The sequence below is a fragment of the Micrasema longulum genome, unplaced genomic scaffold (assembly GCF_059751315.1).
Source record: "Micrasema longulum isolate JH-2025_06_02 unplaced genomic scaffold, ASM5975131v1 h1tg000561l, whole genome shotgun sequence".
Taxonomy (NCBI): domain Eukaryota; kingdom Metazoa; phylum Arthropoda; class Insecta; order Trichoptera; family Brachycentridae; genus Micrasema; species Micrasema longulum.
The window spans coordinates 779,950-796,568 of NW_028277757.1; the positions used below are offsets into that span (position 1 = coordinate 779,950).

Here is a 16,619-nt window from a genome sequence, read left to right on the forward strand (position 1 = left end):
GGTTAGTTAGTTAGTTAGTTTAAATTTATATCTTTATATAATCACTTTGTAAAGCGCCCTTGAGGTATTATATTATGAAAATGGCGCTATATAAGTTATCCTTAATAATAATAAAAATAACACCAAGATATTAAATTTTATTTGTGGTATACTGAACATGTTAGATCGCAGTTAACTTTGTTGCAATCGCTTTGGTGAATAATTATTTTTATTAACTGAATCTAAATTAGTTTTGTTAATAAAATATGGGATAATTTTTGTCTTTTCCATATTAAAAGATAATATATATTTGTCAAACCATAGAATTAAGAATAGTCCAGAAACTGCATACGAGCATCAAACAGAAGGCGACTAAACTACTCATAAATGAGTAGTTTTACGTTTTGACCCATTAGTTTCTTTGTAGACGTCGCTCAGTACGCATATTGTTGGACCGTATTATGTCCTTTTAAAGTGTAGAAATACTGCTAGGATCTTAAAGAAACAGGATGGGATCACATTTCATGTGTAATTAGCAAATGAATGTGTACGTAGCAAATGCATTACATAAAAATTGAATTATTTTTCCATCTGTCAGATTGTCGAAGAAAAGAAAATGGACATTTCGTTAGTGTTGCCAGGGTGGTATTTTTTTTTACCCTACTTTGCTCATATAATGAGAGAACTAATGAAAATTGGGCCTCGGATTAAACAACTCTATAGTGGACATTTGAACGACATTATCTTTAAAACATTAAATATTATTTAACATAACATAAAAATATCAGTTTTATGTCAAATAAATTTGTTTTATATATTAAGTTCAAAGTTCATTAATTCAATTACTCTTATTAAATGACCCTTTTACTTATCTACTCTGTTGTGGCAATCAATATTTCCACGTGCACAATAAAATTTTAGAGAAATTAACAGATTGCTTTTTTTACCTTATATTGTGTTATGATTTTATTTTTCCCATCTTGCAACATTACGCGGCGACATCACGAATGCGCGCGGCGAAAGTAGGGCATAGTAGGCGAATTTTTGGACACAGTCCGATGTATTCAAATATGATTCTACTCTCTTTCTAGACTACTCTTAATTCTATAGTCAAACCATAATTTCGATTTATTAATAACGTCATTAGCTACTAAATTTACAGAGTTCCAGTTAACTCCCTTAACTAAAACAACCGTATCACCGGCATATGAAATTATTTTTTAATTTAAATTTTGACAAAATAAGTCATTTACATAGCTTACAGCTAGGCATAACTTTATGCGAGGATTATAAGTAAGGTCCTGCATGCAATAATCACGCCAACCGGTTTCGGAACGCAACTGTTCCTTTCCAAGTCGTAAAATCAATTTTAATCAAATTGACGAAGGATCAGTCATGCTTCGAGGTCAGTCAACATATTATTGTGTTAACAATATTTTAAGTTTGTTAAAATTTTTGCAGACAAGGACTGGATTCAACTCCCTGGGGAGCTGTTAATATTAACATATTACAACAGAGATGAAGAACATTTTAGATAAGGTAATATAGAAGTCTAGGCATCTACAGGGCTTATGATCTGTCATTGGCTGGTTTAAGTGGCCACTTTACACACTGTGTAACATTCACCATTGTGCACATATTTGAACATCATGCATGGTCAATATAGTGCAGGCAGTTGGTAAAATAAACCAAAGTAGGGAACAAAATGCCGAACACTCCTCTAGTGGAACGGAAGGCCTGTTGACTACTGCCAACAGGCCGGCTTCTCCTGAAGAGTTTTAAGTGGTTTTCTCTCCACATGAGGAAATGCTGATAAGTTCTTGATTGGCCCACATTAGAATATCCCTCCTGATACCAACAGTTAAGATAAATTTAAAGAAATTTAATTGCAGAAAAATCCACTTCTTGAAATATAAACCTCGTATATTATATGCAAGGTAAATAATAAAGCAACTCCCATATAAAAAAAATATATATACATATAAATACGATGCATAAAAATTAAAAAAATATTATATTAACAAATAAATACATTTAAAAAACCACTTAACTTCCTCATTCGAATTTCGACAGAAGTTCCAACGCGGATCCCTGCGAAAATGGATACGCGACGAAACGCGTGGTGGTGGGGATAAGCCATTGTTGTGTGGCCTTATGCTGTAACGAATTCGTTTTGTGAATTCATTCGTATCGTATGAGAGGAAACGAGAGCGAAATATGGTTTTGATTGCGTTAGAATGAGATGGATATATGACGAACGAACGAACTTACGAAACGAAACTGTGACAGAATAAGCCTGCTATCCTCTAAAATCCTGTTTACACTAGGACATTAGGTCCGAAGCAGGGACAGGACAAAATTGTCATGTTCTCGTGTGAACCACGTATAACAGTCAATACTATATGTACACAATAATAATATGAAAGAGCAGTGTTTTTCAACCTTTTTGAATATGCGATCCCTTGCGGGTAGAAACACATCCGCCAGTTTTTATCCCTCGCTTTTTACCGCGTGGTGGCCGCAAGGGTGAGTGGCAAGCGAGGCTTCGCGAACCCCCAGGTTCAAAAACACTGGGTTTTCCTGATAGGTCGGGTGCTCTATTCGCTGAGCTATAAATAAACCGCAGACAATTTACTCGCGCAATAAAATATGGTGAGTAACGATTTTCTTAATTTAAATGTGAAAGAAAATCTTGCAATCCTCATTCTCGGTGAAATGGCGCGCCATAAATGTCCGCCGTGCACCACGACACCGCACCGTGTACCGTCGCCGCCGGCGTCGCACCGTGTACATAACGCGAGAGTTGTTTGCGCAGAGAACTTTTTTAACGGAATTTAATTTAAGAATCTGTCGCGAAACCTGCGGCGTTCGTCTCTGTAATCTGCGGTTTGTTTAAACCCGAAGGAAAAATAACAACAGCAGTTAATGAAGCTGCCGCCCAGACGATCAAACTCCCATGTAATGTAATGGGAAAGTGGGTAGATATTATAATACCAGGAAACTGCGGTCTAGTGTCAAGTACCGAACGTTCGGGGTAATGGCGAATGGCGACTTGAACGCAGATAGTAACAACAAATGCCTGATGCCCGACTACCGAGGTTGGGCAGGAAATACTCGCAAAAACGTCGTCACTTCTTAATCGCTCTTATTTTTATCTTTTCTCGCTATTGTTAAAATACCGCACATTTTTGACAGCGTTTTAACGTGGCGCGAAATAAAGCTCGGTCGCGTGGGAAACTATGTATGTATTTTGTAGCTTAAAAAGTGAGTGAGGAATGATATGTACCGTCCGCGTCCCAAGAACAAGACGGAACTATTCACGGTCGAAATATAACAGAATGGGGAAATGTCACCTTTTTAAAAACGTTTTAAAAGTAATTAAGATTTATGAAATATTGTCCAGTAAAAAAAAATATTTTTTTGCTAATCGTAACATAAAAAATCATTTTTAATTTGTAATTTTGAATTCCCCAAAACGGCCATTTCATTGGTTTCGCCCCTAATACGTCGAGATTCATGTTTATTTGTTCCTGGCCATTGAAATTTGTTTAGAACATTATCGTGAATCTTGACGTCACGACAACCAAGGCTTTGGCCTTGTCGTCGCGTTTTTCTAGGAACGTATATTTATTAAATTTATTTTTAAAATGTATGTATGAAAACATTTCTCCACAATATCCATATTGATTTTGAAAATACAATTAATGATTATCAATCCATTTCATATATGTATTTTTTCGGTATTCGTAGTATGTGATATTTCCTTGTTACGTACGATAAACTAAGCGACGACTTTTTAAATTTGTCACTTTCATCAAAAATCATCATCATACCCTATTCGAACAGAATGGTGCATAGGGCACTGCATTGGCACATTAAATGCAGTTTAACTCGATCACAAAATATAAGTGTACATATCAAATGAAGATAAGGTAATCAGTCTCACGCTTCAGATGCCAGTTATAGAATTTGGTTTTAGATACTAACTAAAATGAATAAATAACTAATGATCTTTTATTTTTTACAATCGGAAAGCAGATGGAAAAAGATCGGAAAGCAGTCCTAAATTCTAAACCGGTGAAGGGTAATCTATGACACGCGTGTCAGAGGTGAAACGCCAAGCCTTTTTGAGTGACACGCATCGTTTACGGACGATCTTCGTCCGAGAACGAGCTATGCGCTTTCTTCGTGCACTAAGCTTACTTCGTTTCTCATTTATTTACTAGGACATTTATTAATATTCCTAAATGTGACACGGCACCCGAATCAAGTCGGGTTTTTTCAGAATTATGACACGCCGAGCTAAAAAGGTTACCCATCACTGTCCCAAACACTTTGAATACCCGTGATTCGTTGTTTCTGATATCGTATTAAATCGAAAAATACAAGTGATAGGTAATGGCCAATCTCATTGGGGGTAAAAATAAGGTACACTAAATAACATGGCAGAATATGCGAAACGATGGGAACCCGAATAATAATGATAGTGAAATTCCATGGCTCGGCGTAATTATTATTACGAAATCACAAACCGCAAGCCACGAATATTGCAGTTTAAAGCTCCGAATCGCAATCGCAGTGGTTCACAGCACAGCGTCACAAGTCGCAAGTCGCAAGTCGCAAGTCGCAACTCGCAACGTCGCAACCGACATTCCAGTTTAGTGAACTCGTATTCTCTCGATACGTTTATACCTGAGCCGCAATTTACTGTTACTGGAGTATTTAAGTAGTAAAATGGACCTCCGTGATAGTGCCATTTACATTTTATAACACAATACGAGAACGGGGACAGTTGCGGGTTTGTCACTCCGGGGCGCGGCGCGCGGCGGGCTGACGGTTGAGGTAACCGAATCTTAGGGAATAATTCGCTAGTTCTACATCTATGCGATTGTGAGAAATTACGGGAAAATTATCTAGAGAAAGTACTGAATGTTATTTTTATTTTAATTTTATTAGGTAATTCAACAAAGATACATACTAGAAAACATACAATTTGAAAGCATTTGTCGATACATTTTACACGCATATATATCTTCAATTATAGAATTACACAAAATAGATTTATATATTGAGATGTAATACTTATTTTTGAATATTTTTTTTATACAAGATACAATGCAATAAAAAATAAGTTGTACGTGTGTACTCATTAAATAAGATTTATTCCTAAGAGATTATTTGCAAAAGCTGGGAGAGAGTATCATGAAAAATGACAATTGTATTGTATCGGCAGTATATTATATTATATTCCCGAAACATGCGGGCCATAGGTGTGTGCTTGGCATACAGACCTCGCTTCCTCTACATTCATACATCTTCTCATGCACGCACGCCGATTATTCCTACTTTTGACATGTCCATATTCAAGTATTTGATGGACTTGATCGTGCCATGTCTTTCTCGGTCTTCCTCGTTTTCTGCATCCATCAACATTTGCATCGTAGATCCTTTAAGCCGTTATTTCGCTGTCCATTCGCTCTACATGTCCAAACCTCTCAATCCCGCATTTATTTGTATTTTATTTAGGAGGTTAGTATCTACTTTGTAGTTTAATTTTTTATACAGTAATTTTATATCGAAAACAACGCGGCGTTTTGTCAGAGAATAAAAATGAAAAAGAGTTAGAAGTTGCTCGTAATTTGAATTGGAACGTGGGTTAGAAATTTGGAACTTATACAAAAGGTACTTTAAGAACTTTTTTTGAACAGATTCTATCGAATTTATATGATTTTGATTTGATTAAAGTACTACAATCCACGGATAATATCGTCGTGACGTAGAACACCGACGGATGTGCGAAATATACAACATTGACTTTCTTTTGTATTTGATCTTGAAAAGGTTTTATGCTCCGGTTCGAAAAAAAAAATACATCTAACCCAAGTATCAAAGGATATGCTTACGTACTTATCGAGTTGTGACATAGTGTCAGAAAATAATTAAACTGCTCTTATGTAAAGAAGAAAATCACATGCGTCGTTGCTCTTCTTCTTCTCTGGTCTCAATACTGGGATTGGCTGGCAGCAATTACATTCATTCTTCTCCTCCATTCCTCCCTGTCTTGTGCGGCTCTTTTAAAGTCAGCATATGATGAGCAGCGCACGTCCTCTAATAGGTCCTCCGGGTACTCTCGGCGTGGGCGTCCCCTAGAATTTGTCCCCTCGGTCATCCCCTCCATTATGACATGCAGGAGGCCTTCTTGACGTGTACATGGCCGATCCATCTCGCTCGCCTTTCGGACAAGGTCCTGAGTAGGTGCTTTCCACCTTCGATTCTTTGGAAGACCTCCTCATTTGTAATGTGGTCTCATTTGTCGTTGCTCTACGGTCACGATATTTCTTACCTACCCAAATGGAAGGATGTCGACAGACGCCTCAAAACTCAAGACGCCGTCGGACGGGACGCAAGATTCATCCAAGCTGCGTCACGGCGCGGCGCATCGCGGAGCCTAGCATAATGAGGAAGTTGTGTTTTTTTTTATTTTTTTTTTATTTGTAAATAGAATATCACACTTAGCCAAAAGTGCTAAAAAAAATTTTTTTATGCATCCGTATTCTCACCGCTATGATTTTTTTTAAATTTTGAAATTACTCCGCAAGTGCCGTCACTAATTCTAGTCGGCGAGTTCTGCTGATTGGTAAGTTGAATTCCTGGAAACTAGAGAGTTATCACAACATTATCATTGGTTGATTCGAAGTAACTTGTATCGTAATTCAAAGTAGTTAATTTTGATTATTTTTTTCATACATTTTCGAGATACTTCTCCGTACAATCAAATGCTATAATTTTTACCGCGTGCAAAAAACATTTTTTATATCCAATATCCCGTAACACTGAATTTCCTCATCATCTAACGTTGCGTTTTTGTTTAATATTTTAATGATAATTTTTTTAACAATCTTCTTTTCATTCCCCTTTAAGTGCGCTATACTGGGCGCGGAAAATGTTAAACGGTGGACATGTTTAGGGTGGTAAATAATTTATTGCCATATAAAACACCTTTGTTTAAAGTCACAGTTTTCGGTAGTAGCCGATAGTACAATCCTTAGCTAAATATATTTTATAAATTAGTATGATCAATCGGTACAGTTGCGTTCAAGGAAAAGTTACATTATAAAATATTGCTAATAATATATAATGGTCAATTTATTTAGCGCCGTATCTATCTGAAAACGTGTAAAATAACAAATGTGCAACAATACATGAAGAAAACTTTAACATCTTATTGGCACGAGGGTATGCACTGCCCTTATAAGAAAAAGGCAGCTACATATTCGCGAGTCACATTTTGAGATATGACAATTTTGAGTATTTATGCCATTTTTTCTAAACTACAAATAATCATAAGTCAATTGTCAATTACTTCTGAGCGTAAAACCAATGTGTTTTAAATTTACGCTTCCTCTTTAACGACTTTTATTTTTACACATGTCGTTTTTCGCACTGAAATATTTTTTTAATACTTTTTGCTTTATATTTTAAGGTTAGAAATTTCTTACCTTAGAATATATTTTTTAGATATTTTTCGAAAGGCTGCCTATTTGCTTATGAGGGTAGACAAGTCGAGCTTATAGACTATAGAGTAATAACTACAATCTGTAAAGTACGTAGTTTATGAATAACAAGCGCATACCTTTTTTGTCCCTTCTAGAAATCCACACCCTTCGGTGTTTTTATTTTAGAATTAATCAAATGATCTGATAGCATAAACATGAATTAAGATTTTTATTTATTTGTAATTCGTACAAATATCATCCGCCAAGAACAGTCCGTGTTGTCCGATAAGGTGATTCACGCGAGAAGATTTCTCATTATACCTGAACAGTGTAAAAACCGGAACACCAGCTTTGCGATAAATACGCGAATGGGTGCCGCAAACGATAGACATTGGTTATTACTTACCGTAAGTACTATAAATTTAATACAAGTAGAAATCAGCACAATCAATATTTCCATAAAACTTTTAGCAACATGAGAACGCATATTTTTCGCGTTGCGTTGGCAATTTGATCATGAAAAGCTCTATCAAGTAGTTAAAAAAAAAAAAAAATTAATAGCACTGTCATGACATGAGATGACTTGACACAAATTTGAAGATATTAGCGGGGGTTTTTAGCAGCATGAAAATCCACGAACGGACAAAAAACAGTCTTCCTTGGATACATCTCTGTTGTAATGTGTTGATTTAACAATAGTTTTAAGTCTAGATTTAATTAACACCATATTATATAGTAGGTGTAGAAAAGAACTAACAACTCGATTCAGAATAACAGGGAAAATACTTTTTTTGTTCTTTATTTCTCGTCACCAAATCAAATGCAATTTTATATTCCTACATTCCTTCGTCATCTACAACTCTTCGTCGCTTTTCTCATTTTAACTTCTCCCTATCTCCTTGTTATCGATATTTTTTTTATTTTTATCAAGAATATTGTAATGATTACTTATCATTATATTGTTTAAACCGTCGCTTTATTTTGTAAAATTTATGATTATTATTATTATGAATAGATTACAACGCCAACAAAACTAATTTTTAAAACTAACATATGACTTACCATATTTAACTCCAACAGTACGAGTATATAAAAAGACAAAACAGTTAAATATGTCTGAACTTTACCAATTAGAGACGCTTAAACATATTTAAAAAATAATAGTTAATGAACTTACAGACACGGAATTAAATATAACAAAAACTGTTATAGACATACACATAATACAAGATGGACTGAAATGTACTATTATATACATACAAAGTTCTAATACAAGGGAAGGACAAACTGTATAACGCTTTGCCCGAGGAAATAAAAAACAAGCAAAAGTCAGCTTTGGCCCTTGGAGCAAAACAGTATTTGATAAGCAAAATAAAGAAGTGTGTGATACAAATATTTAATACTTGAATATTTCATTTAACAAATTGTACAATTTTATAACAATCCGTAAGGGGTTTTTCGCATATATTTGAAAATACATATATATATATATAATTGGATGGCAGACCCCATGTATTATTTTTGTATATTTTTATATTTCAAACACAATAAAATAAAAAATTCTTAGAGCGATTATTTGGGTGAGTTAATTTGTCAATAAGGAAACAACTTACTTTTAAAACATAAATATTAAAATAAAGCCGTAAATGAAACAAATGATTGATAATCGGAAACGATTTAAGCCACACTATATATCAGCGAGTACATCTCGGCGTCAGGTAGATTACCCACTCGTACTGTGGTCGCGCGTTTCCACCGGACAGTACACAATAATTTATTTATTTTGGTATTTTTTGCGCCAGGAGCGGGTAGAGGGAGGGGGGGGGGAAGGTGCGATGCGTGATCTCGTAAATATCACGTGACACGTGGAGTGCGGGATAGAGATGGAATCGCCACTCTCGTCTATAGGTCAGGTGGCAGAAAGTGGATGAACAGTCACATTTCCAATTTATTTCAGCGAAATACTTCATTTTGAAATGCGATTAATCGTCGTTAATTTTAATTTAAATTTCATCATAACACGTTACAAGGATTCTATTATAACGGCATAAAACATTATGCAAATGATCTCTAAATAAAAACAGGTGGCATACTGGTCTATTATTTCAAGCTGGCGCGTTCGCAAAACTTACACAAACGCATTGTGTAGTATCTGTGAATAGGCGTATGGTATGACATCGCACGGCATACGCATTACGAAAATAATATCTGTCTCTCTCGCGCTCAGATGCGCTTATGAGTGTGACAGACTACTATTGCTTTGTTAGTTGCTAATGATATGGTAATAAATCATACACAGATGCTTCTGCGTTCATCGGAATTTTACTGTGATTCTTAATAGTAATAATATAATAATACATATACTAATGTTTAGCTAAGTATTGAAAATACTAGTTTATAAACACATTTTTTGTTTATTTAGTCTAATCACGTATAGGTCGATTATCTAGTGCTGGTGCGTTCGCAAAACTTACACAAACGCATTATTAATGTAAATAATATTGATTTAAAAAACTTTCATATTCAGTTTAAGTCAAATGTGCGATGTTTTTTTAAAAATCCCCTTTGGATATAAAAATAATCAGTTTCGTATATTTATTTAATAACGTGCAGCTCTAAAAAAAACTAGCCTTTTTATTATTTAGTTCGTCGAAAATGATGAACACAAAATATTACTATAAATAAAAAATGTTCTCGTGTAAAAATAAATTAATATAAGTATTGCATTTTCTTAACCCATTGTATTTTTTTTTTCATATACACATCCAACACGATTTTTTTTAAAACGATGGCACATTTGGTTAAAATTTAAAAGAACCTTTTTAAAATCAACAACCTGTAGATTTTATATGCGTTTGTGTAAGTTTTGCGAACGCGCAAGCTCTAGTTAATCTACCAGTACCAGTATTTGAGTGGTCTATTTCCAAAACCCGTTGACTCTTTACCGGACCATTTTTGGGAAACACATTTTCCGTATCACCATCCCCTTTCTATATGCCAATGATTTAGTCAGGAGCCGCCTGTGAACTTTTCTAACTTTTGACATGACCAGATTTAAGGTTTTGGTGCACGCGTAACAAACTCGAGAACTCGTGAGATCCATGCCGTAAATACTATTCCCGCCGATTAAGATTGATGACAAGTAAAGAATTCGAAGCATCTTTCGATAACGCACAGGTCACCTTCAGATTGCCGCTGATGTTATTGTTATTAATTATCGGGCGGTGGATGTGAACCCGCGTCACCCGCGACCCCGCGGTCGCCACTGGCGCTGTCTGCTCGCAACCCGCAAGTGGGAACTTAATAAGGCTGTGCACGTCAATTTGCCGAATTACGGGATATTAATGAATCGATTGATTCGATCTCTACCTTGTTATTCGGACACTGGACGACTACCGACTACCGACTACCGATGAGACAGGGTAAAAGCGACTCGTCGCGCGTTGGCGTCGTGAGGTGATTTGCGGAAAAAATGATAGACTCAGCATTTCGAACTTAAAGAAAATATGATATTAAACAAACAAACCATCACGCCGATTCTCCGTGGGGGATAGGCAGAGAGGATAGAACGCCACTTTACTTTGTCTTTGCATACAGACTCCGCTTCCTCTGCATACATACATCCATAGAATTATTATGGTCCAGAAACCGCGTACGCGCTGAAAACTGATGCCGACTAAACTACTCATAAATGAATAGTTTTACGTTTTGGCTATTAGGTACCCTGTAGACGTCGCTTAGTACGCAACTGCCGATTTAAATTCAACTATGCCGTGTCGTGTCGTTCGTAAGTGTCAAAATACTGCTGTGATTAAAAGGGAGTACGGTGGGATCACATTTCATGTGTAAGAAGCGAATTCACAAATAATATTATTTAAGAATTCGATTATTTTACCATCAGATGGTAAAATAATCGAATGTTAGATTGTTATATAAAATTAGGTGGACATTTTGTTAGTATTGCCAGGGTAGTCGAATGTTTTACCCGGCTTTCTATTAACAAGTCTTATTATAATATTAAACTTTATTAATTTACTTAGTTACTAAATTATTATTTAATGTTTTTTTTTACGTTTGCCTAATAAATGTACCTGTTTTTTTATAGTCCAGTCAGTAAAATATTTTTTGTGGTAAAACATAACATTACACAAAATAACCTTATATTTGTGTTCTGATAATATATTGTTCACGGTCTGGCAACATTACGCGGCCACTTCACGCATGCGCGCAGGCATGATGTCGGGTATATTATAATTCTATGCATATATCTTATCATGCACGCACGACGATTATTCCGACTTTAGACATCTTCGAGTATTTGTTATTCTCGTTTTCTGCATCCATCAACATTTTCATCGTAAATCCTTTTAGCCGTTATTTCGCTGTCCGTTCGCTCTACTTTGATTTTGAATCAGTCTTTGTATTTCAGCCGATTTTTATATACTTAATATTATAGTTTCTAATGGATGCGGGTGGTTGCATAACGCATACCGCATACCAACAATAAAAACATCCTTATTCCAAGGTATAGAAAGGAAAGTAGATGACGTCAGAACAAACCTTGATGTAGTGTCCATCTTTCCCGTTTGCAGCGATAACATCCCAGTCTATGGTGTTAACATAACACATCATGTAGTTTTTCTCAATCCTTACAGAGCCTCGCGAAATATCAGTTAAGGAGTAGAGTCCGATTTCCTAGAACAAAAAAGCAAAATTCACTGACTCGATGAAAATACCAAAAAAGAATGAATAAAACTATACTCGAATTCCAGACACCCCAAAACAACTGGAAACTTGAAAAGTGTACCTAGGTAGGTAGTGTTTATTTACATACGTACATACAAATAAATAGATATATATATATTTTTTAAATAAACATTTGCGTTCTAATGATTTACCCAAACATTTCAATTTTGGGGGCTTTTTTAACGACTTGTAAAAAACACACTATTAGAAAATTAGAACCAAGTTCTGGTAGAGCAGGGTGCGAGTACTGCGAACCTCGGACCTCTGATCCGTGAGTCCGCGACACTAGCCACGGGACCATAACCCGGTTCAGTAATGTAAGTAAAGATAATGAAAGAAAAAATCTTCATTTTTCCTTCATTATAGGATATTATAACCCTCTATCTGGTATAGTAGACGGTACACAAATACACTGAGAGAAACATGACAACTTTGGAGACTCATTTTCAAGTGGAGGGTTTACTAATTTAAAATTGTTGCCCTAGAAAATTTTTGGTATATACCTGGCGTTTGCTTTCATTTTGTTAATTTTGTAAGTTTTTTTCTCTATATTTTTTTCGCTTCATTTAAAAAAAATCCTTTTTTTTTAACTCGTACGCCTTGGACAATTATGCAGAGGTAATCAATTACTGACCCAGTTATATTTTCTTTTGCATATGCCTATGTGAGTGATAGTAATTTGTTATTGTTCCAAAAGTAAAAACTTTGTTTGAATAAAACCTATGTACTATCTACCGATGTATGTTTTGATTTCAGTTCATGTTATGTTTCGCTTAAATTTTTGCGATTAAAAAAACTTCCATAAATAAAACTACCTGAATCAAGCTATAATAAATTTACTTTTACAAGAATCAGTTATTTATGGCCAGTAAATGTCAGGAGGCATAAAAGATACACAATGTTTTCACTACATAGATTTTGTAGTATGGAATATTGCGTACTTATCTACGTAAATCTTTATCTATTTTAAATATATATTTAAAATACAAATATAAATATAAAAGGTGCTTAACTTCAATTAGGTTTAAATAAATTTCGACAATTACAACAAACGAAGATATAAATCGTTAATCGAGATTTCCGCTAACCAAAAAATCTAATCTCGTTGAATAGGTAACTTAAGCAAACAAATTAATTCTAGTTGTTCGTATGTATATTTCCACGGGTTTAAACATAGTTTAAAACTAGTTTTTATATCTTCATTACGTTTCGATAAATGAAAGCGAGATATACCACGAAGACGTCCGTCAAATTGAATCGGGTAATGGATCTCTAGATATTTTGGAAAATTAAATGAAGAAGAAACGAAACAGAAAAGTGTTAACTCAACCGAGAAAAGGTTGTAAATTCTAGTTATTGAGTAGGTAGATCTATGACGTAAGTGGTAACATTGACCTATTAAGCTGCTCATCGCAGTTCCGTTGAACCCCCGTCTAATATGTTTACACGTTCGGAGTCCACATTCCGTAGTAATGGATCGTTTCAATCCATAAAATCAAATGACTGTATTTATAGTCGTTAGCCTTCTCGGCGGTAGGAAAGGATTCAATGAGCTCATCAGCGCGCAGCACGGCACTCCGTCGGGACGGTGAGCGGTCAAGTCAACAGTCAACAGACAAAAAAGGAACTGATGCGAGCTAATATCTTAGGTATGCGGTTATTAATCACCATCCGATTTTATTATCACTACCGACTCAACTTATTACTGTCACTCCATGTAAGGAGGTCGAGTGAAATGAATTCGCCGACGAGATGGATCGACTCATTCTGCAAGGCGCGTTTCCTACGCCCAGACATAGACAAGTGGTCCTTCGGCCTTGGGATACTGGATACTGGATTCTGGATACTGGATACCTACTACCGACTACTAACTGACTAGGCGAGGGACACGATACAGACACAGCCTGCTACTACTTACTATCATGCCCGTGACATGGAGCTATAACACGACCGTCCACTATCCACATAAATTTACTATGCAGTCGTCACGCATTCATCTTCAGATAAAGATATCACGTTTATTTATTACATATTGATTTATATAAATGATGTTGTGACTTTGTTCGGTGAGTCCTCTCAGGGGTGCTATTATGGATCTTATCGCGCGGGTAGAGAAGAAAGAAGTTTGGGGATTTTTATTTATAGCGTGGGAACACTTTGCTTCACATATATTATTTATATTTTGTATTTTTTGCACCACAACAGGCCAGGAGGCCCAATCGCAGAAGTGAATTGCATCACAGAACACCTAGGCTTGAGAAAAATCACAATTTATTTGTGTTCTCACCGGGAATCGAACCGTGTTTGAGTCAAGCGTCTTGACCACTACACCACGGAGGCCGCCATATATGGCCACACTGGTAATTGGACGTCAAATGATGTATAAAACTGTTCAAAAACGGAAAAAAAAACTTCCACGGTTTGGTAAATTCTACCTAATTAAGGGTTTGGGAAATGCTTAAGGTCTCAACAATGTTCTAAATGAAAATTATCATATTTGATTTCACGTGTTCATATTTATTTGACGTTTAATCATTACTGAGGCCATATATTTATTCGTTTGTTTACCACCCCAGGGGCGGTATTTTGAATCTTCTCTACCCCCTAGAGAGTGGTTAATATGGTTAATCAGAATAGCACCGCAGGGGTGATATTCCAAATTCTCTCGCGGCCGTAGAAAACACTTTTATTTACATACAAAATATGCGAGATAACAGTGTTTTCTACGGCCGCAAGGGCGGTTTGAATAGCACCGCAGGACTGGTATTCCGAACGCATTTATAGCGAGGTATAATGCGTATTTAGTACTTAAAAACGCGCTATACAGCGCTATAAATGCATTCAAAATAGCAGCCTTGGAATGCTTTTATTTTATTTTATTTTTTATTTATTTACATACATGTAGTTTAATACACATTATTTAAGACATAAGTCCCAACTCCATGGGACTCAAAGTCCTGGGTTGAGATGGGACGAGCAATAAGTTGACGCAGGTTTGGTTGCATATAAAAGAGTAAGAATTTAAAAACCTCATTTAACCAATTTTATTTGTTAACATTGCTTTACCAACAAACTTTAAAAAAAATATCTCTATAAACTATAGCATAAATATTATACTATCTGATTGCTATGAAAAACCTCCTTACAAGAAGAATATGTAGTAGAACTAACTCACCAGAAGACCAACCTATTAGTATTATACTTTAAAATAAAACATATTAAAAAATTAAAAAAACGAACTTCTCAAAAAGTTCGGGAAGAAAGTAAAAATTCGGGAATTATGAAAATAAATATTTATCACGATAGAAAACTATAATAATACCATTTTGCCAGGTAGAGAAATCAGTTTTTACGATCTAAGTATTCTGAAAAATATTGACCCGAAATAATTTGTAAAGTAAAATGAAAATGTTAGTATTCAAAAGGTCCCTAATTTTAGATTCCGGCTGAAATAATAACGTCAAAAGCAAAAACCCTTTCTTCTCCAGTTCGACATATTTTTATATTGAAATAATAATACAGGATCAAATTACAAGCGTAAATGTCAATAGTTTCATACGAATCAGTAAAGCCAAAATTTTCTTAGGAAAGCGGTGCCATTATCTAGCGGCCGTAATATGCCGTGATGCAGTGAGCGTAAAAAAATGGCCGTCTTAACGGTGCCCAGAGATGTAAACTTCAGAGCGGTGTCGTTATCTGGCGGCCGTGACAACTTGTCTGTCAAAAAATTGCGCTGGAAATAGTTCCCGCGATCTGACACATTTTTCAGTAGTCATAATGTAGGAATCAATTACGTAGAAATAATATCATCAAAATAAATGTTTTGAAATAGAAAAACCATATTATATTAAAAATAATAAAGTAGCAAATAATATTGATTTATTTTTGTTCATTCATTCATACAAACGATTATTTTATTATTTATTATTATTATTCACATATTCTTTTTGTTATTTACATTATAGTATGTATCTCAAGTACTGTCCCGATATTTTGCCACAAAATTTGTTTCAACTTTACGTTTATTATTTTATACGTATACAGTATTATGTCTGTACTCTTTTTATTTGATTATTAATTAAAACTAATGTCTGAGCACCCGATGACAAACTATTATTGAATAGTTTATCGGGACAAAATATGTTTTAATACTTTGTTTTCTTTATAATCTATTAATATTGTAATAATGTGTATATTTTATTGAATAAAGACTAAAAATAAATAAAAAACCCGGGCTTTTACATACTTTTTTTCATCATTCTTTTTTGTATTCATGGTTTTTAAAAATAAAACCAATAAAAACTTCGTCGATTTCACTAGTCTACATTACGTTTGCACACATTTCGACAGCTTTGACAGGCAAACATGTTCACCGCTACACGACAAAACCGTTCGAAG

The 16,619-nt window shown here is 35.1% G+C and overlaps 1 protein-coding gene across 1 annotated transcript in view; it reads right to left on the reverse strand.

Annotated features, from left to right (window-relative positions):
- Nucleotides 1–16,619, reverse strand: part of LOC148280613 (insulin-like receptor) — a 226,023-nt gene that overhangs the window by 17,111 nt on the left and 192,293 nt on the right. The window contains exon 4 of the mRNA XM_088228122.1: nucleotides 12,036–12,170. Coding sequence (XP_088084248.1) covers nucleotides 12,036–12,170 — 135 coding nt within the window. The remainder of the gene's footprint in view (nucleotides 1–12,035; nucleotides 12,171–16,619) is intronic.